This window comes from Microcebus murinus, chromosome 2 (assembly GCF_040939455.1).
Source record: "Microcebus murinus isolate Inina chromosome 2, M.murinus_Inina_mat1.0, whole genome shotgun sequence".
Classification (NCBI taxonomy): Eukaryota; Metazoa; Chordata; class Mammalia; order Primates; family Cheirogaleidae; genus Microcebus; species Microcebus murinus.
In genome coordinates this window covers 89,402,405-89,427,873 of record NC_134105.1, presented here as the reverse complement: position 1 = coordinate 89,427,873, position 25,469 = coordinate 89,402,405, and the positions used below count along the sequence as shown (strand labels likewise).

Genomic DNA, 25,469 nt, shown 5'->3' with positions numbered 1-25,469 from the left:
ACTTTAAGTTATGAAGTTGGACCTTTTAACCACACAAATTAGACGTGGTGAACTCCCTTTTCCATTTTCCTTTTATTTTCCCACCCACAGGAAATCTCTGTGTGCTGTAAACACCAGGCCCTAATCCCAACCAGAAACTTGGTCCTTGATTCTTTCCAGTGGCTGAAATCTCAGCCACGAAAATCAGCTTGACCATTCGCTAAAGAAGCCAGGTCTCTGAACGCATTTAATAACCCATTTTCTTCAGACTCCAGATGTGAAACCCATCAGCACCCACTACTTAGTTGGGCTTCTCATCCAAGCCAGAGCTAAATTTAAATATTTAGAGACCACATCCCCACCACCTCAGGTCTTGGCGGCCCTCTACCTTCAAGTGAGCCAGGACGCTGGCACCAGGCTGGCCTCTTTCCTGTGCAGGGCGCCCACCTGGCCTGCCACTCCCCGCTCCACAGCAACTGCAGTCGCCGGCCGGGAGCCCCTCTTTGTCCTCCCTCCTCACCTGCTCCCGATTTCTGCCACTCCCGCCCTGCGGAACCTGCCTACCCCGGGCGCGCCCAGTGGAGTGTGGAGGCCCGGAGGCCGGCGCTCACAGGGCCGCGGCGAGAGCTCGACTGGCTCGCGGGCCGAGGTGTGGGGCCCCGTGCGGGGAGAAAAGCCCGGCGACCGGGACGCGGCCACGAGGGCTGGAGGAGAGGGGCGCCGAGCAGAACCGGGCCGGGCCCAGGGGCGCGCGCCCGTGCGGTGGGCGGGAATCCTGAGGGGACGCGGAGGGGCGGGCGCGCGCCCCGCGGGGGAGGCGGCGGAGGGAACGGGGAGGAGGGGTGAGGAGGCGTCTCTGTGGAGCAGCCTGGCGGAGCGCGCCAGACCCAGACAGAGCCTCGCGGCGGCGGCAGCAACAGGCAGCGGGCTCGCCTCAGGGGCGGAGGAGGCAAAGGGGCGGGGAGCGCGAGGAGGAGCGACGCGGCCCTGCAGCCGCCGAGTCCCCGCCACATGGACGAGCACCTCAGCCTCCTGCGCTCTCCGCTGCCGCCCTCCGCCCCTCACCGCGCCCACCCTCCCCAGCACCCAGCGAACGGCGGCGGCGCCCACAACCTGGTGAACCCCGGCTACACCGAGCCCGCCGCAGGCCCCGAGCTGCCGCCCGACATGACCGTGGTGCCCGCGGACCACCTGCCGGAGCCGGAGGCGGCCGACGGCGGCGGGGGCCCGCCTCAGGGCGGCTGCGGCGGCGGCGGCGGCGGTGGCGGTGGCGGTGGCTGCGACCGCTACGAGCCGCTGCCGCCCGCGCTGCCGGCCCCCGGCGAGCAGGACTGCTGCGGGGAGCGCGTGGTCATCAACATCTCCGGGCTGCGCTTCGAGACGCAGCTCAAGACCCTCTGCCAGTTCCCGGAGACGCTGCTGGGCGACCCCAAGCGGCGCATGAGGTACTTCGACCCGCTCCGCAATGAGTACTTCTTCGACCGCAACCGGCCCAGCTTCGACGCCATCCTCTACTACTACCAGTCTGGGGGCCGCATCCGCCGGCCCGTCAACGTGCCCATCGACATCTTCTCCGAGGAGATCCGCTTCTACCAGCTGGGCGAGGAAGCTATGGAGAAGTTCCGCGAGGACGAGGGCTTCCTGCGGGAAGAGGAGCGGCCCCTGCCCCGCCGCGACTTCCAGCGCCAGGTGTGGCTGCTCTTCGAGTACCCCGAGAGCTCCGGGCCGGCCCGGGGCATCGCCATCGTGTCCGTGCTCGTCATCCTCATCTCCATCGTTATCTTCTGCCTGGAGACGCTACCCGAGTTCCGCGATGAGAAGGACTACCCAGCCTCGCTGTCGCAGGACACGTTCGAGGCAGCCAGCAACAGCACGTCGGGGGCCCCCGCGGGAGCCTCCAGCTTCTCGGATCCCTTCTTCGTGGTGGAGACCCTGTGCATCATCTGGTTCTCTTTTGAGCTGCTGGTGCGGTTCTTCGCTTGCCCCAGCAAAGCCACCTTCTCGCGAAATATCATGAACCTGATAGACATCGTGGCCATCATCCCTTATTTCATCACTCTGGGCACCGAGCTGGCTGAGCGACAGGGCAACGGACAGCAGGCCATGTCCCTGGCCATCCTGAGGGTCATCCGCCTGGTGAGAGTCTTCCGCATCTTCAAGCTCTCCCGCCACTCCAAGGGGCTGCAGATTCTCGGACAAACACTGAAAGCTTCCATGCGGGAGTTGGGGTTACTTATCTTTTTCCTTTTTATTGGGGTCATCCTTTTCTCCAGCGCTGTCTACTTTGCCGAGGCAGACGACCCCACGTCAGGTTTTAGCAGTATCCCGGATGCCTTCTGGTGGGCAGTGGTAACCATGACAACAGTAGGTTATGGTGATATGCACCCAGTGACCATAGGAGGCAAGATTGTGGGATCTCTCTGTGCCATCGCTGGTGTCTTGACCATTGCATTGCCAGTTCCTGTGATTGTTTCCAACTTCAATTACTTTTACCACCGGGAGACAGAAGGGGAAGAGCAAGCCCAGTATATGCACGTGGGAAGTTGCCAGCACCTCTCTCCTTCGGCTGAGGAGCTCCGAAAAGCAAGGAGTAACTCGACTCTGAGTAAGTCGGAGTATATGGTGATCGAAGAGGGAGGTATGAACCATAGCGCTTTCCCCCAGACCCCTTTTAAAACGGGCAATTCCACTGCCACTTGCACCACGAACAATAATCCCAACTCCTGTGTCAACATCAAAAAGATATTCACCGATGTTTAATATATGATACCAGTGACATACCGTGCTCTCAGTATTGTGTGGAACGTGCCCCCTTGGTCTGTGTATGCCTTTGTTTTATACATTTCCAGACCATTCATCAAGGAAAGGACATAAAGTGGGAAGCACACTTTATTCTTCCTGTCCCTACTGCTTCATACTGAAACAGGTGCCTGTTTTGCAAGTGGGCTGCATTCTTTCAGCTCTCCATTTTTCCCTCCCTTTCTCTTGACATAATGAACAACAAATTTACATTAAACTTGACTTCTAGTACACACCCTACAAAAAAAAAACAACAAAAAAAACAGTACATCCTGGGAGGAAATGAAACTTAAAGAACAGTTAGCGTTAACGGTTTAACCTCAAACTTTAAAAAGGCAGTTGTTTCTTTACCAAGAAAAGCACACAGATTCTTAAGCAATGCTTCAGTTTGATGGACCTTTCAGCATTATTTATTGAATATTTAGTTCAATTGCCTACCCTGTGGATATGTAGAAGAAAAGTCTAACTGGAACCATAAGTTTGTTTAGTTTTGACTGAACTTTCTATTTGAATCCCCTCTCCTGGAATTTTAAGGGTCTCTACAACTTTGAATAAAGGGAAATGCCCAAGATATCATTATCTGACTAATTAGTTTAACTCTTTGGGGCTTGCTAAGCATTTTGAAAGTATTAAACAAATAGATTCCTGTGAAGTTCTGTGTGATATGTCCCAGCCAACAGCTATCAAAGTCTAAAAACAGATGTTTTCAGTGCTGCTGAGGAAAAAACAAAAAAAAACCCCAAACTCCTAATGAATCTGAAAGATAAAGCTTCTGCAGTATCACAAGAAGATTAAAGTGGCAGACACCCCTTCCAGCGGAAGTTACTAATTCGGACCTGACTGATGCAGTTCCCATAGCAACCATGTTTCCTGGGAAACCCGAAAAAGGTTGTCATGGCATCTCTTGCTCTCTAGCCCCACCCGACAGGCCCTGCGTTTCCACAGTAACCTTTCCAGATGGTTCCTACTTACATGATTTCATAAGGAAAACCACTCTTTGAATAAACCACACAAATAAAGTCACGCAACATATTTTTTTAAACTACAAAAATCATTGATGTCATCTCATAATGGAAAATATGGTGTTTGGAATGTTAGATATATACCACAATAAGGCATGATCTGAATTAAATGAAAGTTATTAGGCAATAACTTTAAAAGATGCTTCTCTACAGTTTTCTTTCTCCAAGAAGTTTTAAGCCAACAAATGATATTAAAAAGAAAATGTAAGTGTTCTGTACATAAGCAAACAAGAGATTCAGTGTACCCACAACCTTACCACAAGGGACCTTCAGACTTCCTCTTAAAAAAAAATCAGATTCCACAATAGAACTGTCACCATCACAGCACATGGAAAGCTATATAAACTTAAAATATATAATAGATGCACATTTTTAACTGAGGGAATTGCAGACAATCAGTGAAAAGGAGGGAAGTAACAAGATCTTGGAACACCTGCAAGTTTCAGCCATATGCCAAGGGTTGCCAGAAGAGAGACAGAATCAGGTGAGCACTGTGGTCTACTGAGAGCATTATCTTTTTGTATAGGGAACCAGGGACATGTCATTTATATCTATGTCAATGATATTTGCAAAACCAGTAGTTTTATATTAATTACATGCCAGGTGCCTTTTTAAAGATCATTTACACCTTTCTCATTTGATTTCCACGTTGCTAACTATCCTTTGGTTTCCATTGTTTATTGCAAAAGAATGAAAAATAAGTCATTCCTCTTCAGAATAACCTTCACTCAAGCTGAATTAAAGTTAATTCCATTCTTTTTCTAACCCACTCGGCTTCTGAACAACCTGTTTCACCTTAAAAGGATAAACAGACAAGTGCTGTTAAATTATTGGTCCAATTTTAATTTACATAATTATTTAGTAGTAGTAGTACAGTTCTTTGAAACAAAAATGGTTACATTTGAAATAAGGGTAACATTTTATTTAAACATAATCATTTTGTTTCATATACATTATATGAATAATACATTATCCACAATTTTCGGGTTTGATAGCATATAACTATTCTGTCCTTCCAGACTAAATGAGAGTAATGCTATTTTTAAAGCTCATAAAGTATTTTCAGGTAGTTAGAAGCCTGTTACTTTATTATTCATCCATTTAATAGAGTGGAAGATAATGATTGAGGTAGTAAGAGGAGGATAAGGAAGGAAAAGACAAAAAAATAGAGGCAAGAAATCTATACAGAACTTCTCATAGAGTTGTTTGTTTTTATCTATGTATATCTAAATAGGACTCCTTTATCTAGTTTCCTTTGCTTCTTGTTTGAATTACCTTGATCATTGATCTACATTTTGACCAAATTTTTGGTATTCTTAATGACTAGAAATTCTTTTTATGACTCAATTTGGTAATATTTTAGACACACTATGCAGTGACATAAGAATTCTCATATCTATGCTTAAAAGAACTTAACATAAAGGTAAACAAAGTGCAGACACAATTTTATTCACATTTATTCAGAAGATGTAGAAATCCTGATTCTCGTAAGTAAATTAAGGTTGTGTCATGACTTTTATGATTATTAAATAGAAGTAATTCGAAGGGGAATTTTTTTCCTTAACCCAGAGAAATGTCATGTCTTTTGAGTCATAACTTTGAGGTACTAGAATTGCTTCTAGTCGCCATATTGTAAAGTCCTTAAAGATTGTAGGTTGTGTCTTGATAAAGTTGTGAATACTAGTGCATAGCACAGAATATAATACCTTTTATATTTTTTGAGTGAATGGCTATTATCTTACGTTGATGTTATTTGCAGGCTTTTAAAAGTAGTTAAAAGCATAAACTCTGCAATCACATTGCCAGGGTTTGAATCCTGACTCTGCTGTATGACCTTGAGCAAATGCCTTAACTACTCTGTGCCTCTATTGTCTTATTTGTAAAATGAGGATAATAAACAGTACTTTATAGATTTGTTGTGAATATTAAATGTTAATACAGGTAGAACACTTAGAAAAAATAATTGTATGACATTGCTAAGAGATTAATTTGTGATCATTATTCATAAGCATTGTATAATTAATACAAAGCTTTGTGAATGTGAAATACATAAATAATCAGTGTATTCCTATTTGCTTTTTATATTAACAATAATAATTACCATTTATAAAGGTTCAACCGTGTCCTGAACACTTGTCAACTCTGCAAGGTAAGTGCTATTAACCTCATTTTAGGAGGGCAAAAAATAGATGCCTTAAAGTTAAGCTATTTCCCTAAGACTTCACAGCTAGCAAGAAACCCAGCCATGATGTAAAGTCAAGTCATTCTGGCTCCAAAACCCATGCTGCTTTTATTATGTGACTTGAAAGATAAAATAAATCTCTTATGCTTTTAGGTTTGACTTCAGCCTATGTTATTAATTAATGAGTTTATGTAAAGAACAATCTCCAGAAACCTATTTCATTCAGTATACTGAAAATCAGATATTTTTAACCAGAAGGATCAAATATAACTTATTTAAATCGGATGAAGAGATTGACTTTTCTAGTAATAAAAGATTATTTTCTTAGATGATTGATTTATCTGGATTAAATCTTAGAAATATAATCAGTCATAGTACTGATACCTGCTAGGACAATGGATATTTTTAAGTTTTAAGATTAATTTCCTGTTTTCATGTATTTTAATCAACAATAGATGATAGTATTACACAAATTATTGTTTTTCCATCTCCTTATACTGAAGAACCATTCCAGAAAGTAGTATAAACATTTTGACTCTCCTTATTAAGAAGGAAGAAATTACTTAGAACAGAAGCATTGAAAACAGAAGGAGATTGATTGCCAGTTCATTGAAATTTGTCACATTATTGCCTTACTTAATCACTCCATGGATCTTTAAGAATATCTGTGCCCTAAAAACATTAGAATATAATTTTACCCTACATAATAGCTGTAGCCCCTTCTCTAAGGTCCTAAATCATTTATGAAGTGAAAATGGATAGTGATTTGGGGCTTAGAGCAAAATGCTAACAAATCTATGTTTGCACATGCCAGTTAGCTTTGCCAAAATACAGGTTTCATTGTTGAGCTCAGTTGCATGTCTTAGGTGTTGAAAAAGTATACATATGTCTGTGTAGCAAGAGATTCATGTGAGGAATTGTGACTGGATCAGTGTATATCCATTAACACCCTGAGGAAAAATGTATATGCCGTACAACTGGTGAATCCAGAGAGAAGCATGGAAATTAACATTATTATTATTTTATTTCTTTTATGGTATTTTAAACTGATATGATGCTGCATTTAAATATCTACCAACAGTGATGACATAACCACAAACACCTGCACATAAAAGGAAGTGTTGTATCAGTTATTTCTAAACTTTGAAATAAAATTCCAGTATTGAAATTTTAAATGCACAGTATGCAGACATTTAAAGTTATGGTTTGTTTATATAAAACTTATTATTTACCTCCTCAGCATATTATATACTCAAGTAATTGCTTTACTGATTGTATATAAATACTATATATATATATAAAACATATACCAACAATGTAGTCTTTTGAGAACCATAACTATAATTTATTGATTTCTATACATTTAAAATTTCAATATTTTCTACAGCAGTTCCAAGTCCTTCCCAACTCTCAGCTGTGAATAGAAGTGATAACCCTTCCCACTAAGAAATGCAAAGAAGCACATGTGCCCCCCCTAATCCGAAGACTTATGGAAACACTGTGAGATAGAGGTGAGGAGCATAAGAATGTGGAAGAAAATATTAGGGATTGCATTTTAGGGTGGGATTTTTTTCTTTCTGTTTTGTATTAGGCCTTCTAAACTAAGGAGGATAAAACTAAAAACTATTGGTTTTGTACTACTGATTTCCTATATTTTGGGTGACAATTTTATATATATTAATTGTACTTGTTTTTTGTACTCCTTCAGGAAGTGGTTGATAGCCTTTGAAAGAAGTCAAATTTTGTATATGTTAATTGTACTTGTTTTTTGTACATCTTCAGGAATTAGTTAATAGCCTTTGAAAGAAAGCAAATCACAGAAGGCAGGAAGAAGGGAGGGGAAGCCAGTGAGATCCCAAATCATACTGTAGTGACTCAGCTCTGAACCTCCTGCCAGAAAATGGCTGTTGCTATATGGCATATGATAATAGTATTCTTTATATACTCATATTTAGCTTGCAAATATAATTTAAATTATTTGGACTGATTAGAAAGTTTTCAGATATTTTTCTTGGTTTTTAATGATGCTATGAGCTATTTTTCTCTTCCAAGTTTTAAAGAAAAATGCATTTTACAAAGAAACATTTTCATGGTTTTTCTTTTTTATTTTCTTTTCATTTTTTGTACTGAATGTGTCTTCCTTACATTTTAAAATTTGCACCAGTAGCCATCAAATGCATTGAAGAAGAGATCTGGAAAAGAGGCACCATCATTTTCTAGGGAGCCATGTTATTATTGTTGTAACCTAAGTAGTGCAGAATATGAATTCTGCCCTGAAAAATAAAGCCTGGGATTCTGGTGGTTAGTAATATAACACTCAAATGAACAAAAAATGATATTTCATCAGATCTGAAGAATGTTATAAATAAATCTGTTCATGCAGGCCAATGGCTTTGCAGATACAGGCATCAGACCCTCCCATATGATAGTAGGGAGGGAGGAGAACCCTTTTCTCCCCCAGTGATCCTCCAACCACACACCCATCCCTGATATCATAGCACAGAGACTCTTGAGAATCTCTGTTGAGATTCCCACCAACTTTTTAGAATGGAAATTAGCATTGCACCTGTGCATTATATATCAGTCAACAGTGTTATTGCATTTGTTTTCCATTAAGTTTATTTTAAACCCCTATTCTTTATAGAAATTCCCTCTGAATCCTAGGATTTTTTTTTTTTTTTTTTTTTTTTTGAGACAGAGTCTCGCTTTGTTGCCCAGGCTAGAGTGAGTGCCGTGGCATCAGCCTAGCTCACAGCAACCTCAAACTCCTGGGCTCGAGTGATCCTTCTGCCTCAGCCTCCCGGGTAGCTGGGACTACAGGCATGCGCCACCATGCCCGGCTAATTTTTTTTTTATATATATATCAGTTGGCCAATTAATTTCTTTCTATTTATAGTAGAGACGGGGTCTCGCTCTTGCTCAGGCTGGTTTTGAACTCCTGACCTTGAGCGATCCACCCGCCTTGGCCTCCCAAGAGCTAGGATTACAAGGATTTTTATTTTTATACATTTAAGCATATTCCTTAAATTAAAACATGATTTAATTTGGAAGAGAAAAAGTAGGGCAATTTATTACACACACACACCCCTCACCTGTTCCCTGTTTACTTTCTATCCTGCAGCATATTTACTTTCTGCCTATAGATCTAAGTGGTCTGATTCTTTTTCTGAAAATTAATGAATTTCCAAATTATTGGTTTTCATTCATATGTGCATCATAACTATTTATAAATCATTTTTATTTTTTCCAGTTGTCCTTAGAAGGCAGATTTATTGCCTAGTGTTCTCAATGTATTTATTAGCGAAATCATAGATCCATAGAAGTAGTAAATACATTCAGCCTATCACCAAATTTTGTCATTTAGCCTCCCTAATATCTCTAAAAACAGTACACTTTGCTGTATCACTGCCACCACCACGATAACTCACACTATCATCTCTATCCTGGTTTAGTGTGAAGGTCTCTTAACTGGCCTCCTCACATTTCCTATGGCCCCTCTGACCTATTCTCCACATGGTGGCCAGATGACCTTTTTGAGACTGAAATGTGATTATATTACCCAAATCTGCTTAAAATTATTTCAGGATATTCTCCTTATTCTTAAGATAGAAACCCAAAGGCTTAGCATAGTTTTCATGGCCCCACATGATCTGGCTCCACGTGATCTCATATCCAGCCTTATCTCTTCCTTACCTATGCTTCTTCCCTTATTTTGTTGTGCTCCAGCCACCTAGTCTTCTTCCAGTTACAGAATAAGCTCCTTTTCCACCTTAACCTATGGTGATCGTCGCAAATGGTCCAGCAGCCCCCTCTTTCCCTCCTTATCTTAACTGCTGTTTTTACTTCAGTACTTCCTCTAAGACAGCATCCCTAACCTCTTTGGCACCAGGGACCATTTTCATGGAAGACAATTTTTCCACGGACTAGGGGGAGGGGTATGGTTTCAGGATGATTCAAGCACATGACATTTACAGTGTGCTTTATTTCTATTATTACGTTGTAATATATAATGAAATAATTACACAGCTCACCATAGGCTGGGGTCCCCTGCTCTAAGACATCTTTCATGACTCTGGTTTTATTATCCTCCTATTACAGTGTAGTAGTTCATCAAATTTAAGGTGGTGATTATAAGAGCCATCATTATTTTGTATACCACTTTAAAAAAGAAAAGAAAAGCTGCCAATTGTAAGGGTGAAGTACCAGTGATTTTAAGGTACATCTCAATTGCATAGATGCTCAAATGTAAAAAGGTAAATCTTATAATTTATTAAATATAGTATGTGATATTGACAATAGCTGTAATTTTACATTTATTTATGTTATATGATCAATTTCTATTTCTTAGAAATTGATAGAGTAGGGACTATATCTCTCTTTGTTCACCTTTGAATCCCTTCCATTCTCTTCTGAGTCTGCACCAAACAGGCTTTCACTCCTACCACTCCACCAAAAATGTACTTGTCAAGGCCACTGATAACCTCATATAACTAAGTGGTCATTTCTCAGTACTTATTTCATTTGACCTATCAGAAGCATTAGGCATGGTGGAATATTTCCCCCTTCCTAGGAAGACTTTTCTTCATTTGACTTCCAGGATAAGATACCACATTCTGGATTTTCTTTCTACCTCTCTGGCCTCTTCTTCTCAATCTCCTTTACTGGTTCTTTCTCATCTTCCCTAGCTTGTAATGTTGGAGAGCCCCAGGAGCCACAGCTCAGTCCTTGGACCTCTTTTTTCTGCATTCAGTCCTAGTTGCACAGTTTTAGAATAGTAGTCCTCAACCTTTCTGGCACCAAGGAGACAATCTTTCCACAGACCCAGGATGGGGAGGAGGAACTCAGGTGGTGATGTGAGCCATGGGCTACAGCTGTAAATACAGATAAACTTCGCTGGTTCACCCACCACTCACCCGCTGCTCACCTGCTGCTGTGCAGACCAGTTCCTAAGTATCATGGAAAATAGTTTTTCCACCGACCAGGACATGGGAGGGGGGAAGTGGGGTGTGAGGAGTGGGGAGGAAGGCAGAGTTCAGGCTGCGGCACAGCCAGCCAGGTTTCTAATAGCCTGCGGGCTGGTTCCATGGACCAGGGGTTGGGGACTACAGCTTTAGATTATCTACATGTAACTTTGTATCTATCACCTAGATCTTTCCCCTGAACTCCTGATTGAATTTCTACCTGTATACTTGACTTCTCTGCTTGGTTATCTAATGGACATCTCAAACTTAATGTATTCGAAACTAAGCTTCCCTCTTTCCTCATCCTCCACCCATAAAGCCTCTGTTTCCTGCCCTCTTCCTCCTCTCTACTACTTCAATTTTCCAGTTGCTCAAGCTAAAATCCTTGGAATTATCCTTGGATTCTTCTTTCTATCATACCGTTTATCTGTTGGCAAATCCTGTATATACTTTTAAAATCCTTTGAGAGCCTTACCACTACTTACCACTCCTACTGCTACCACGTGATCTAAGCCATCATTCTCTCTCACCTGGATTATTACAGTACCCTCCTGATTGGTCCCCCAGCTTCCATCCTGTCCCCTACTTGAGTCTACTCAACATAACAGCCAGAATGATCTTTTTAAAACACCTGTCAGGTCGTGTTACTCCCATGTGCCAAAAACATCATCTGACTTCCCATTTCACACAGAATACAAACTAAAGGCCTTATAATGGTCTGCAAGACCCTACCTAATTTTCCCCACCTTGTGTTTCTGACCTATTTCTGACTCCTCTCCCATCAGATCCTGTGCTGCAGCCACACTGGCTTCCTTGCTTCTCTTCACAAATACACAAGACATGCTCCACCTCAGGGTCTTTATACTTGTTGTTCCCTCTGCCTGGAATGTTCTGGCTTCTGATATCTGCATGACTCACTCCATCACTTCCTTCAGGTGTTACCTCCTCATTGATGCCTTCGCTAGCCACACTATTTAAAATTGCAGCCCCCACAGCACTCATTTCCTTTCTAAGCTTAATTTTTCCTCTAACACATTAGATATTTTATTTACTTTGTTTATTGTCTGTTTTCTCTTTTCTTCCATGAGTACAAGGATTTTTGTCTGTTTACTGTGCTATATCCCCCAAGACCTGAAATAGTATCTAGAATACAGTTGGTGCTCAATAAGCATTTATTGGACAGAAAGACGAGAAGGAAATTGCATTTCAATTTGAGTTGTTTTTAACATATAAACAAAATTTTCGTGTCAGGCATCTGTACTTCATTTTTATCCATATGTGGCTTATGCTCCTCACCATGCTTTTATAGATAAAACTCTTTGTAATTAGTTTACTGGAGAAGGCTTCCCATTTGGTCAAACATGCCCCAACAAGTTTTCCACAAGAAGTACTACCCAATTATGGGTATGGAATTCCTTAATGTAAATAACTTAAATATAACATTATATGAGATATCACCAAGGATACCTGAAAGTTAGATTGCTTCACGAAGACTGTGCTTCCTACATAATGCCTAATAGAGTGCTCTTTATAAATGATACTCACTATATATATGTTGACTCATTGAACCATGTGGCATAGCAAAATCAGAACAAATGATATCTCCAAGGGATTTACCTATTTTTCTATTTAGGAGAAATTCTAAGAAACTTCCCTGTAAGCTCAGTCCTGGTTTCAGTTAATGATGGGTCCTAAAAATCCATGGCATCTTCATTACTATGGAAGCTGATCCAATCAGACACTAGAGATTTCACCAGTAAATCACAATAAAGAACTATATCACTGTAGATATGGCCTCACTGGCTAAAGTCATTTCTTTTACAAAATAACCTAATTCTAGAAGAGATTATTATTTCAGCTTTTAAAATCAGTTATTTATTTTTTAGTGTCTAATTTTATTTATTTATTCATTTATTTATTTTGAGGCAGAGTCTCACTCTATTGCCCGGGCTAGAGTGCTGTGGCATCAGCCTAGCTCACAGCAACCTCAAATTCCTGGGTTCAAATGATCCTTCTGCATCAGCCTCCCAAGTAGCTGGGATGACAGGCACATGCCACAATTCCTGGCTAATTTTTTTTATTTTGAGTAGAGATGAGGTCTTACTCTTGCTCAGGCTAATCTCGAATTCCTGAGCTCAAGCCATCCTCCTGCCTTGGCCTCCTAGAGTCCTAGGATTACAGGCATGAGCCACCTCACCCAGTCAGTTTTAGTTTTTTAGAGATGGGGTCTCACTGTATCGCCCAGGCTGGAGTGCAGTGGCACAATAATATTGATAGCTTACTGTAGCCACGAACTCCTGGGCTCGAGCAATCCTCCTGTCTCAGCTTCTTGAGTAGCTGGAACTATGGGCATGTGCCACCATGCCCAGCTAATTTTTCTTTTTTAGTTTTTTAGAGATGGAGTCTCACTATATTGCCCAGACTGGTCTCAAACTCCTGGACCACAAGCTATCCTCCTGCCTCAGTCTTTCAAGTCACTGGGATTACAAGTGTAAGCCTCCACACCCAGCAAAAATCAGCTATTTTTTAAAGTGGGTGTTCATACATGACAGGAGATGGAGACATTTGATCCATGAAAAATAAGAGCAGATTCTTAAAGTGACTTTTATAAAATGGCAAAACTTAGACCACTTCTATTATAAATAATAGAATGAAAGGTGAGAAGTAATCCAGTAGCATATGTTGGTATTGGGAGATTCCCAGCAGCTTTGAAAACCTGACACATATAGTATGAAATGACTGAAACTAATTAAAACATTGATATGAGTACTGAAGTTATTTCCATGATTTTAGGTAATATAACTGATATACTTTCCTCTGCAGTAGGAAATGAGGATTCTCTTCCTGATATGGATAGAGAGGAACTTTCTCCACACCCCTTCTGAATTTTCTCCTTTCCCTAGATTTCTAAGGCAAACCAGACCTTGCTGTGGCCTCTGCATATCCAAGTAACACAATTTCCTTACCAAATATGTCAACAAATTAAAAACTAACATCTGTGCTTCAGCTTATATATATAGACCAGGAGAAATTAGAAACTCTTTTCTCCTTCCATCACTTCATACAGTTAAGCCCATGTAGGACAGAGATCATTTCTCTCTTTTGAGGACACATTGTTAGGGCTTTTAAAAGAAATTATACAAAACAGAGAATTGAAATAAATATTTTTCATTTTTTTGGTTTGGGATGAGGGATTATGACATTCTTTATTTCTATTATTTAACTAAATATGGATTTTTATCAGATATTCTATTATAACTTGGGTTAGTAAAGGTATTAGACATTTTTAAGAGGCAGTCTCGTATACCATTACATTTTGTATTTACCTCATGTCTGACTGCAGAACAATAAAATATCAGATAATCACAAATATACTACTTTTATAAGAAATTATGCTGAAAAGCATGTTAAACAAGAGAGAGAATATGTCAGATTTCTGAAGGACAAAATTTACTTGGTAACCAAAAATCATGGACAGAAATAATTTTTTAAATAAGAACTGTATTTGAATTGCTTTATACTTAGATCTTATAGATCTTTTACCTGGAAACATTTTAAACTGATTCCAAAAGAGCAGTTTATTTTATTGTATAACTATGTAATTTGAGGATATTTATTAATAAACCTAAATGCTGCTCAAAGAAGTATTGATTATACCTCACAGCTCATTTTCCCATAATTTAACAGATTTTTGATAAAGCTTACATCTTAGCATATTACCAACTTTAGATAATGAGTGAGTTTAAATTTTTTGCTTGCCAAGAGTATGTAATTTCCAAGACCTCAATCAGAGAATTGTACAAATTGAGCAAGAAATCTTTCTAGTCCTCAGGCTTATTCATTACCATTTAGTTGGTAGAATTTGTAGAACTTATTGGTGTGCAGCCAACTCTAATTAGTATAATAAATGTCAAAATGTAGACACATGAAAACAAAGTTCCCATGAAACTACATGTTATATAATGATTTCAACTCTTTCCTCATCAAATACAGTTTAGTCAGACTAACAGTTAAATAAGCTAGGTTTCTGTACTTCTTCCACTTAGGCCTTGGAGTAGGTACTAATTACTTCTTCTTTACAAATTTAATAATTACTGAAATTTGTTCTTCTCTTTTTGCTTTGTATGTTAGAACATTTATTAATATCTGGTCAAATATCTTCACTTATAGTTCACCATTTTCTATTATACCTTTCTTTTTATAGAGTTGATTTTTATACTTAACTCAGTGTCCATTCTTCTGAGGCTTTCAACCCATTTCTCAGCCACTAAGATAAACATCACGATACTATCCTGATACCACCTTTATTTTTAGTGGTATCCTCCACACCTAAATTTATGAGGATGCCATGCTATATCATTCTTACTTAATATCTCAAGAACCTTGTGAGGCAGATATTGATCCATGTAGTTAAATTTAAAAAAACCCAACCCTTTATATAAAAAGAACCAATAGCCACAAGACAAGCGTAGCTTAATACAACCATCTCAAGATAAGCAAGACTATGGTAGCATTGAGCAGAGCTTAGACGCTTAGGAAATAAAATGGATGCCAGGTCATTCATGTTCTTTGTAATTTCTTGTAATTAGTAGTCATTAATAACTGTCAGGTCATTATAATCTTTAAAGCTATTCTAATAAAAGTTCAGCATACTAGGAATATACTCTGGCTTTTTGCCTAAAAATCAGTGTTAAGTTATATCTTTGATCAAGGTGACCAAATATAATCTAGGCCAATAAGGAAAGCTTTTTAATAGATAGATAACTGCCCAGCACACAGTAGACATACAGTATTTAATTTAGTGAGCGAATAATTCTTTCATCAAAAGCACACTCAAATTCCAGATCACCATCTTTGGGCACTTACCACTGGTTTGGGGTACCCATTCAAACCAGGGGTCTATATGGGAAACAGTCTTCTCTATGCATTATGATGGATAATATTCACATATTGAAACCTGGAGCTGGGTTTATAGCACTTTTTTGTCTTTGTAAGTGTTTATATTATATAGTTAGTAAATTTCTAGAGTGTATAAATATAATTTTTATATATCCATTTGTTTATTCAACATATAATTACTGAATACTTCCTATATGTCAGACACTATGAGAGTGGCACGGATTTATTCATCCATTCAGCATATAAAGTGTCAACTATGTGCCAAACACCATTCTAGATTCTGGATGTGGCAGTGAATGCAATTATTGTATTGCCTGATGCTATTTATAAGAAATACTTTACTGTTAGCATTTCTCAATAATGGTTTTTGTAGTTGGGAAAAGGGGAACACCAAACCTTATCTCTTGGTTCTCCACAGACCCTAGTCAAGTAGTTTTTGTTGTCTTAACTTGTGATATCTTAAAGTGGTACACAAATATGCAGAGTTCGTATTTTAAAGAATCAACATATTTGAAAGTTATTTGTAATGAAATGATAAACTACAGCATGACATTCTGTAGCTCCTAGAACATTATATTCATAGTACTCATTTTGAGATTTTCTCTTTTTTTTCCCCTCTCCATGACACTTATCTTAGCACTGGATTTCTATTTACTTCAAAAGAGCTCTCATCATAGATTACCACAGTAGGATTTATAGCCAGAAACCCTTAGGAATACATTGAGAAAATTAATACATGCATTTTTAGAAAAATCAGAGGGCACTCAGAACCTTGCAGATGGTTCTAAGAGTAAAGACAAATTTTTCTATTCAAAAAGCAAGCATTTTCTATCTCGGCTCCACCCCCATCTTATATTTTCCTGGTTAGAGCTGGAACCCATACGACTAAGTGAAGTATCCCAAGAATGGAAAAACAAGCACCAGATATATTCTCCAGCAAACTGGTATTAACTGAGTAGCACCTAAGTGGACACACAGGTGCTACAGTAATAGGGTATTGGGGAGGTGGGAGGGGGGAGGGGGGCGGGTATATACATGCATAATGAGTGAGATGTGCACCATCTGGGGGATGGTCATGATGGAGACTCAGACTTTTGGGGGGAGGGGGGGAAATGGGCATTTATTGAAACCTTGACATCTGTACCCCCATAGTATGCCAAAATAAAAAAATAAATAAAAAAAAAAAAAAAAAAAAAAGCAAGCATTAAGTTACTAAATTTGGGCATCATTATTAATGGGAAAAAGTTTATAATTTCAGTGCACTCTGAAACTTTTTATAAGTTATAAATTAAAAGCATTCAATATGTAGTTAATACATTTAGACAATTAAATTGCTTGAACTTTTCAGGGCAATAGTGGAAAAAGCAAAAATTTTAAAAAATGTAATGAATAGGACATTTTCCATTGACATAAAGTCTATAGTTTTCTAAAAGCTAAGTATACAGTAAATTATTGTGTTTACTCTGTCTGACAGATCCCTGAAGAGCCCTTCATAAAGAATTGTAGAGCTGCACTGACCAGTAGGATGCTCAGTTTCAAATTGCCTGGATCAAGAATGCTTTACTGTCAGCATTTCTCAGTAATGAGAAATATCTTATCTGAATTATACCACTGATGGGCAGTGATCTGTCTGCCAGCACCTATTTTTGTTTCAGTTGACATTAAATAATATATCTCAAACAAATGCGAAATAGCTCTAAAGATAGAGGATTCTCTTCATACTGTGTGTAGTAAAAAGGTACTGATCAAAAGATAAAGAAGAACATTAAAAATATTAAGGTATCATTCAACCTTTTGACATTTTGATGAAATCTAATCATCCAAAAGCTATAATCAGTGCTGCAGATAAAGAAAGCCTAAATATTTGTTTCTAACAGCCAACTCTTACTGTTTTTTTTTTTTTCAATTTATTACTGGACTATGTTTAATTATGAGATATATTCATGTTATATTCTGTGTTCTCAGTTATATACAACTTTATTTGTGAAGGTGTATTTTGTACCAAAGGCTCTGATACATAGATTAGCCCATTTACACATAAATAAGTGAAATCTACACTGTGCCCAAATGAATGGTATTAAAGACAGACTTGCCTAAAAGAAATGTGCCTTGCTTGATTAAATATTCTTTTTTTTCAAAATGATAGATTTGTAAATTAGTCTTATAGATAAGTTTTAGCTGAGCTTAATTTTATAAAAATGTATTAGTACTTATATGTTTAAGTGGTCTATCTTAACTAAAATGTTAACATTTAGTTACACTGTTCAACAGTTCATATATAATATATTCATTTAATTTAATTTTCATGGAATGTTTGGCGTAATGAGAGAAAGCACATTCTTAAAGATATATATAATAGTTCATCTAATATTTATAGCTTTTCCTTCAAAATTATGTATGTAAAAGTTTCATCTTCTATTTTTATATTCTTTTAGAAATGGAATTCTTTTTCAATTAAAAAAAGTTTTAATTAGAAAAGAGATTTAGGATTGTCATGAAGGTGGTTTCCCACTTGGGGACATTTCACTTCTGTGCCATTATTAATGTATTTACTGTGACATTTCAGCAGAATGGTAGCTATTTGTATATTATTTCATAAGCCTTATGGAAAGTCAAACTGTGAACATTTACTATATAGAAGATTTTTTTCATTTCCATATTTTATTTTAAAAATATACCTGAACAAATACATAAATAACCAATCTCCTATTATGTAAACGTACAACAATGCTAAGTTATAATAAGAGCACTTATAAAATTTCAATCATGGTACAAATATTTTTGGTAGCAAAGCCAAGAATATAAACTTTTTGATGCCCTATAGAATGGACTACAAGTGATGAATTTCATTGTTAATATATGTATAAGAATCAGTAATTAAAACACTCTTATACCTACTAGCAGCAAAACAGATGAATAGGAGATATAATCCAAGTAACTTTCTTTGAGGCAATGTCTACAAGGAATTATTCACAATCTTCTGGTAATTTCTTTGTGGTCAAACTTTGAGACCAAATAACTATAGAAAAAATGAAATAAAGGAATGATAACTATCCCAGATTTGAGCTAGAACCTCCAATCTAGATGATTTGTGATTAAAGTGAAAATATAACGACCACCTTGTCTTTGTTCTGTGTTAGCCCATTTAGTAGAGACACTGGCCCTGAGTCCATTGCAGACAACTCAATCCTCATAAGTGATGATCACAGCCTGGGTAGCAGTAAAGTAATCTACATCAGCTGTTGGGATGATTGAAACAAATCAATCAACTGTGTTAAAGGAGGTTTAGACGTTCAGATATTATAGTAAGGATCAGTAGGTGTTAGAAAAATAGACACAAAACTACCTTTGTAAAACAATGACATAACTTTAAGCATCATAGTATATTTAATACCTTATCTGAATTATTATTACAGGCTACAGTTTCAAATAGAGACAAAATCTGGACTTTTGCGATAACAGCACAGAATGGTGTCAGATGAGTAAACTGTCATACCAAATTGGTACACAGAGTGGGTGGTAAAAATAGTACTGGTCTAGGTCAAAGGGACCAGAATTCTTACCTGCTTGCTACCTATGGAACCCTTGATAAGTCACTTATCATTGCTAGGCTTCAGTTTCTTGAGTTGCAAAATGAGTGTGCTGGGTTCACTAATCTTTAAAGCTCTTTCTAGTCCCCAAATCTTCATTATACATATTTTAAAAATGCCTTGAAGGATACTTAAGTACTCAGATTTTCTTATTCAGGAAAGAATAGATTGAAATAAGATTTAAGCCTTGAATCTGCCATAAATATATCATTCTTCAAATGGATTGTAAGAAGAGGAAATAGGATTCTTTCTCCTTTAAGAATTTTCACTGATCTTTAATGGGATCATGAAAAAGTAGAAAAGTGACTCTGCAGAATAGAAACAGATTAATGAAATAGTTAGAAGGGAGGAGTGGGCATTTGTTAAATTTAATTACATGCTAAGGTGATTTGAAAATTGTATATGAAATGCTAAAACAGTACCAAAGCCTTATTGCACACTCAGCATTATAAGCCAGGGAGTAGGGGAAGGTAGGAAAAGGTTGGAGTGATTGGAGTATTTGCCTTGTGATCTCTTGATTCTTTTTACACAAAAAGCAATTTGGCAGAGTTTAAGCAGGTGGCTGTGCTGTAGTGCTGGCTCTGCCAATAACTCTCATGTGCCCTAGGAAAGTCCCTTCAACTCCTCTGAGCCCCAATTACTTTATCTGTCAAGTGAAGACGTTTTAAGTTTTGTATTCTGTATGTGTTGTTTCATCTTTGAAAATTCTATCATATTTTCAGATTGTTATAACATGTGTACATGTACATGTTGCTCCCCTCTCGTCACTAAGATGCCACATATTTCTACTGAAGAAATCCAAATGGTCATATTTCTAATATTGCTAATTGACCTCAGCAAGACATAAAAATGTTGAACCTTACTTTTCATTTTGACCATGGCTTAATTATTATGGTTTATCATTTCATCTTTGAATGCTGAGTAGTTACCTACACAGAATGTCTGTTCAAGTTTTAATTTTCTCTTTAAATTTTTATAGTTTAATAAACTTGTAGGAAATCAAAATCAAATAAATTCTGCTTTGAGCTGTAGCTGATAGTAAGGTTTATTTTTGTCACATTAAAAAGTTATTGCTCTTTTGGTCCCAGAAGCAATGACTATAATTTAAAACAATATTCATAAAATTTTGTGAATGTTTTAATACAAAAGAGGCCTGATGGAGCCATATTGTAATTAATTTTGCTCAGGAGTGAGAAACAAAATTCAGGGATAACTCAAGCACTTCTGTTTGGCATTAGTGGATAGCTGGGAAAAGAAGGCTTATAGCTTTTGCACAACATAGATAAGAGGTGACTATACCTATTGAAAAACAAGAATATATTCTGATTCTTGGTTTTGTCATGGAAAAAGATTAGGTTGGGAGGATGCTAAAATTTGGACTCTAGAGAAATTGTTAAAATTATAACACTACATTTGAATAATACAGAAATATTTTGTCATATTGAGATTATTTGTCCAGAGGTTTAGTCTTATATCCCTTCCATTCAGAAAAGGGGGTAGTTTTTAAAGGCCTTTATCATAATAGGAAATGTATATTTTGACTAGTGGAGCAATTAATTAAAACATTTAATCTGATAATTTTGGTTTTGTGAATCTGAATTTTCACTTTAGGTGTTATTGAGTCATTTATGTATTAGTGTGATCTTTGTGAGAAGTGATTTCATCGATTCTAGCATATTGTGTTAATACTGTATGTTACAACAATTTGTGAACCAACCATACTAAACAAACCATAGTAGTATCTCTTTGGTAAATTGTTGCTATGGTGTGATCTTTTAATGCTGGGTTTGGGGGTGGGGGAAGTTAAGTATTTTACTTAAAACTGTCAATGTGTTTTTATTAAATGCCATAAAATTCTATGACTATAAACCAAATGAGAATATCCTTTTTTTTTTTCAATTTTAAGGGCATTGTATAGACCATTTTTGGAACTATGCCATAAAATGATATAATTTATGTTAAAAAGCTCCTATATATACACACACTCACATACACGCAGTACACACAAGGGAAAGCAAACAGTGTGTGTAGCATTTCTATGTTATGCGCTAAATGTTATAAGAAAACATTTTTGAAATCTTATATAGATTATATAGAGGTCAGAATAACAAATATGAAACCTCAGTTTTTTTCATAATCTAACATGTATTTATTTATAAGTTTGTTTATGTCATACTTTGCAAAGATCATTCACATAATTTAATCTAAATTTAAAACATTCATATGAAGTACTAATAACAGCTGAAGTTTAAACACCCAAGGTGTAGAAAGATCAAATGATTGGCCAAGATCATATGGCCAATAAATGGTTCCAAATCTCATATGTTCTTTACACTGTTCCCCCCCTGTCATGTTGTTTTTATCCTATAACTGCCATTAACTTTTAAACTTTCACTAATGTTTAATTTTAGTAATAAAAGTTACTTACATTGGGAAATTTCAGGTTTTAGTGAAAAGGCATTGTTGCTATTATTGTCAGACTTTTTAAAATACTTCCCAGCTATAGTCCTTCCACAGAGTAATATCCAAACACTTTCCACCTAAAACATATTAAGTCCACATACCCTGACCACAGACACTAAATTCATTTAATGTCGAAGTGCTAGGCTGAAAAATGAACTTCACTGATTTTTCTAATTTCCCTTTTTAATCAATTTATCATAATGGCTGGTTTCTGAACAGTTGAAAGAAGCAATAGTCAACCCAAGAAACTGCAGCCATTCTGATTCAGAGAAAAAAGCCAGATCCACCCTAGGAATCATTTTCAGCCTACTGTTTTTCATCACACATGTTCTGTGATTAGTGGAAGACAGGGAAGAGGGAGTGGGGAGAAAAACTGCCTTTGTTGTAAGCAAACTGGTTATTTCCTATAACTATTCAAAAAGAATTGGTTATCAAGTATGAGATAACAGTATTATTAACAATTAACCATTGTTTAAATATTTGGTAAAGTTCTTCCACATATTTAAAAATCCATTAAGGATTTTCCCAGATAAAATTAAAATCTAATGACTGCTCAGTTTGAATATGGAGGACATTCATGTGTTAATCCATGACACAATATTACATTTTTATTCTTTTCTCAAACTGACAGAGAGACACTGTTACTGCTTTCCCTTGTAAGTCAACAGTCTGTGATACATGCTATACTTTTATTGATTAGCAATGCAATGTTACTGTGAATATTTAAATGGAACATATGCTTATTATATTGGACTTTAAAATTTTCTAAACTTAAATTTTAGTTCTCTTCATCAAACGGGTAAGCCAAGCAAGTATTATTTTGTATGGAATGAAATAATCATTCTTAATGATAATAAATAATGGAATTCTGAATAAGATGTAAAATCAAACATATTTTATATTTTTTCTATATTTGTCTTCTTTTGACATTGAAGTATGTTAACTTATCACATATTAATGTAAAGTTAAAATAAGCTCTAATGCCATGTTCTCTGATGTTTTTGTCATAATTTTGAATCTTTTGTTAAGTAAATATCAAAAAATACCTGTAACTTGTGATTATGTGATATTTGCATCAGACTCATTTGTAAATTTGTCATTGGATTTCAAGTGTTTTCATTGCAAATGTTATATACAGAATTCAATAAAAGACTCCAAAAAATCCCATTGCTCATAGTAATAATTAGTTCCAAATGATTTCTTTCTTCATTCCTTCCTTCCTTCATTCCTCCCTCCCACCCTTCCTTCTTTCCTTCCTTTCTTTCCTTGTTTTGTTTTTGAGAAAGAAGGATCATCAAAAGCTGGGCTATTATCAAAAACTCAAGCACCAGCTGCCTTTGGATTAGATCTGCAGGCTGGTGTGTGTCCTCCCAAATGGCTCTAGTGAGGACTTCTGTGCATTGTCTTCAGCAAGCCTTTTGGAAACCAACATTCCCTAGGTCTGTATCTTACACTGTTGAAGTCCCAGTAAAGTCTCAAAGAAGAAAAATTTGTTTGTGATAAGTCTATGCCTTTAGGCTTGTGCCAGGTATTTAAAAGAGTAAATTATGGCACAGCAAATGTACATTATTTCATTCAAAAGTGAGTATTAAGCATCCATTGTGTACACTGCACTGTTCAAAGCACTGTGAGGGGTTATGTGTAGAAAGTCAATGTGTAGATGACCCTGTTCTCAGATTTACACATGCATAAATATTCCCAAGCTTGTAGGTTAGGATCCCATTAGATCCAGAACAGTAAAGTGTTAAATGAGAACATTTTGATTTCAATATGTATTCTCTATGTCCAATATTTTTGTACCATGACAAAGTATAATTTATAGTAATCACCCTTTACATTCCCATTGTTCTTATTTTGTGCTTAGCAATGTTGATCCTAATAGCAGCTAGTTACTCAAATGTGTTTGTGCTTTTGGAATGTCAACAAATGCTACATCACCAAAGCAGAGGCCTCTCTCTTGTTTCCATCTGGAAATTATCTTAAAAAAAAAAAAAAAGCCCAGATTTAGACTGATTGACTTACACAAGTGATAATTAGCTATTAGATAAAAGAACAAAACATATTTTTTAAAGCCTCCATTTGATATAGGAAATAACTTTTTAAGCTTTCTGGCCATGCAATTTTGGTTGTGGACTCCATGAGCCATAATTTGTAAGTATTTGATTTTAAGGGATGAAATCTTTAAGTCTTTTGCAAATATTCACAGAGTAAATTTATGAGATGTGAGTTGTTTCCAAGGGATTACAGATATCCTTTTTGAACCATGCTTCTAGGCAAGAGAATTCTCGCTTTTATGTTGGGCTTCAACAGAAACAAATTAGTATGTAATTATTGTTACACAACTCCTATGGATTAGGGCCCACTCAATCATTGGTTCACTTTTCTGTACTTGTCCTTTGTATTAAAACCCTTATCAATCTTGTGCCTTTCTCTCCTTTAGGTCTACTATTTATAGGTTTCATTAATCAAAGCCAAAATGGGGTATTTTATTTCATTAAAAAAATCTTTTGTTCACTCTAAATATCTGATAACTTAAGACATGGAAAAGGAGACTTTGTCATGGAAATAGAAAAGCCAAAGAAATAACTAAAACCTCTGGTGACAATACTGTCTTTTAAAATTTAAGGTCAGTGAAGTCATTTTTTGGAATGAAGCCACAAGAGAAGGAACAGAACAAATAACCTAGAAATCTGATTTCGAAACACGATTGACAAGGAAATGGGCATATATGGCACAGTTCTCACCCATGTCTGGTCCAATTGGGCATAATGAATGATTTTAGATGAAGAATATAAATTGCTTTGTAGACACTATCCCATTAATTTTTACAACGTCAGTGAGAAGTAGATGCTGGGTTTACTAGCTTAAATTACACTAATTGTGCCAGCCATGAAGACATACAGTTATTTCCACATAACCTGAATCTAAAAGTAATCAGAAACTGCATGATGTAAGTTAGTCAGAGGGCCTAATAGGAATCCAGAAGCTGGGCTAAAAGATTATAAACATAATGTAAGCTTTTTAGTTTTCATTTATCTCTATAGAGAAGCTGAGGAACTCTGGAGAAAAATGCTTGTGTTGGCTTTTGATTTGTGGCAACGGAGATGGAAATAAAAGAGAGAGGGAAGTGGCATTCATAAATGTGGATGCAAATTTTTAAGCAGAGTTAATTTTTGTCTTATATTTCTGGAAGCAATTTATAAGGCTGCTTGAACTTTGTCGATCCCAGTCTTGAGAAAATAATGAATTTGTGATTTTAATACGCTTCTCCCTCCAGGCACTTTGTATGCCAGTGAGAATGCTCTGTACTGTCAGGCCAAGTTCTCAGCATGTGTAGTAGCCAAGAAAGAACCTAGCTAACAGTACTCCAGTGGCATGCCATACATGTATATATGGTTAGACAAGATTAGACAGCTCCACAGGCACCCCCAGAGGCAACCTACATTCTCAAAATATCTGGAGTATATATTAATGGGGCCTTACATGGGTACTGTGCTTCACAATAGTTACAATATTTTAAGTATATATATATGTGTGTGTGTGTAGAGTTAAAATGCAATCTGTAAAATAGGCA

At 37.3% G+C, this 25,469-nt stretch overlaps 1 protein-coding gene and 1 long non-coding RNA gene across 6 annotated transcripts in view; one reads left to right on the top strand and one right to left on the bottom strand.

Annotated features, from left to right (window-relative positions):
• Positions 1 to 19,641, bottom strand: part of LOC105863966 (uncharacterized) — a 56,758-nt gene extending 37,117 nt beyond the window's left edge. Inside the window, exon 1 of the long non-coding RNA XR_012918133.1 lies at positions 19,564 to 19,641. This is a non-coding gene — a long non-coding RNA (uncharacterized LOC105863966). The remainder of the gene's footprint in view (positions 1 to 19,563) is intronic.
• Positions 856 to 23,057, top strand: KCNA3 (potassium voltage-gated channel subfamily A member 3). 5 transcript variants are annotated; one of them, XM_012751683.3, is made up of 4 exons: positions 856 to 4,284; positions 5,913 to 5,949; positions 7,370 to 7,493; positions 17,317 to 23,057. In XM_012751683.3, the coding sequence occupies exon 1, from the start codon at positions 991 to 993 to the stop codon at positions 2,737 to 2,739; it is 1,749 nt and encodes a 582-aa protein (XP_012607137.2). In that variant the 5' UTR covers positions 856 to 990; the 3' UTR covers positions 2,740 to 4,284; positions 5,913 to 5,949; positions 7,370 to 7,493; positions 17,317 to 23,057. The 5 variants fall into 5 exon arrangements, with proteins under 5 accessions (XP_012607137.2, XP_075856079.1, XP_075856078.1 ...); XM_075999964.1 differs by lacking the exon at positions 5,913 to 5,949 and having other exon boundaries at positions 7,373 to 7,493; XM_075999963.1 differs by lacking the exon at positions 5,913 to 5,949.
• The last annotated feature ends 2,412 nt before the right edge of the window (positions 23,058 to 25,469 follow it).

What these genes read in the sequence shown, in the direction of transcription:
- KCNA3 (XM_075999962.1), top strand. Translation starts at nt 991, where the DNA reads ATGGACGAGCACCTCAGCCTCCTGCGCTCTCCGCTGCCGCCCTCCGCC.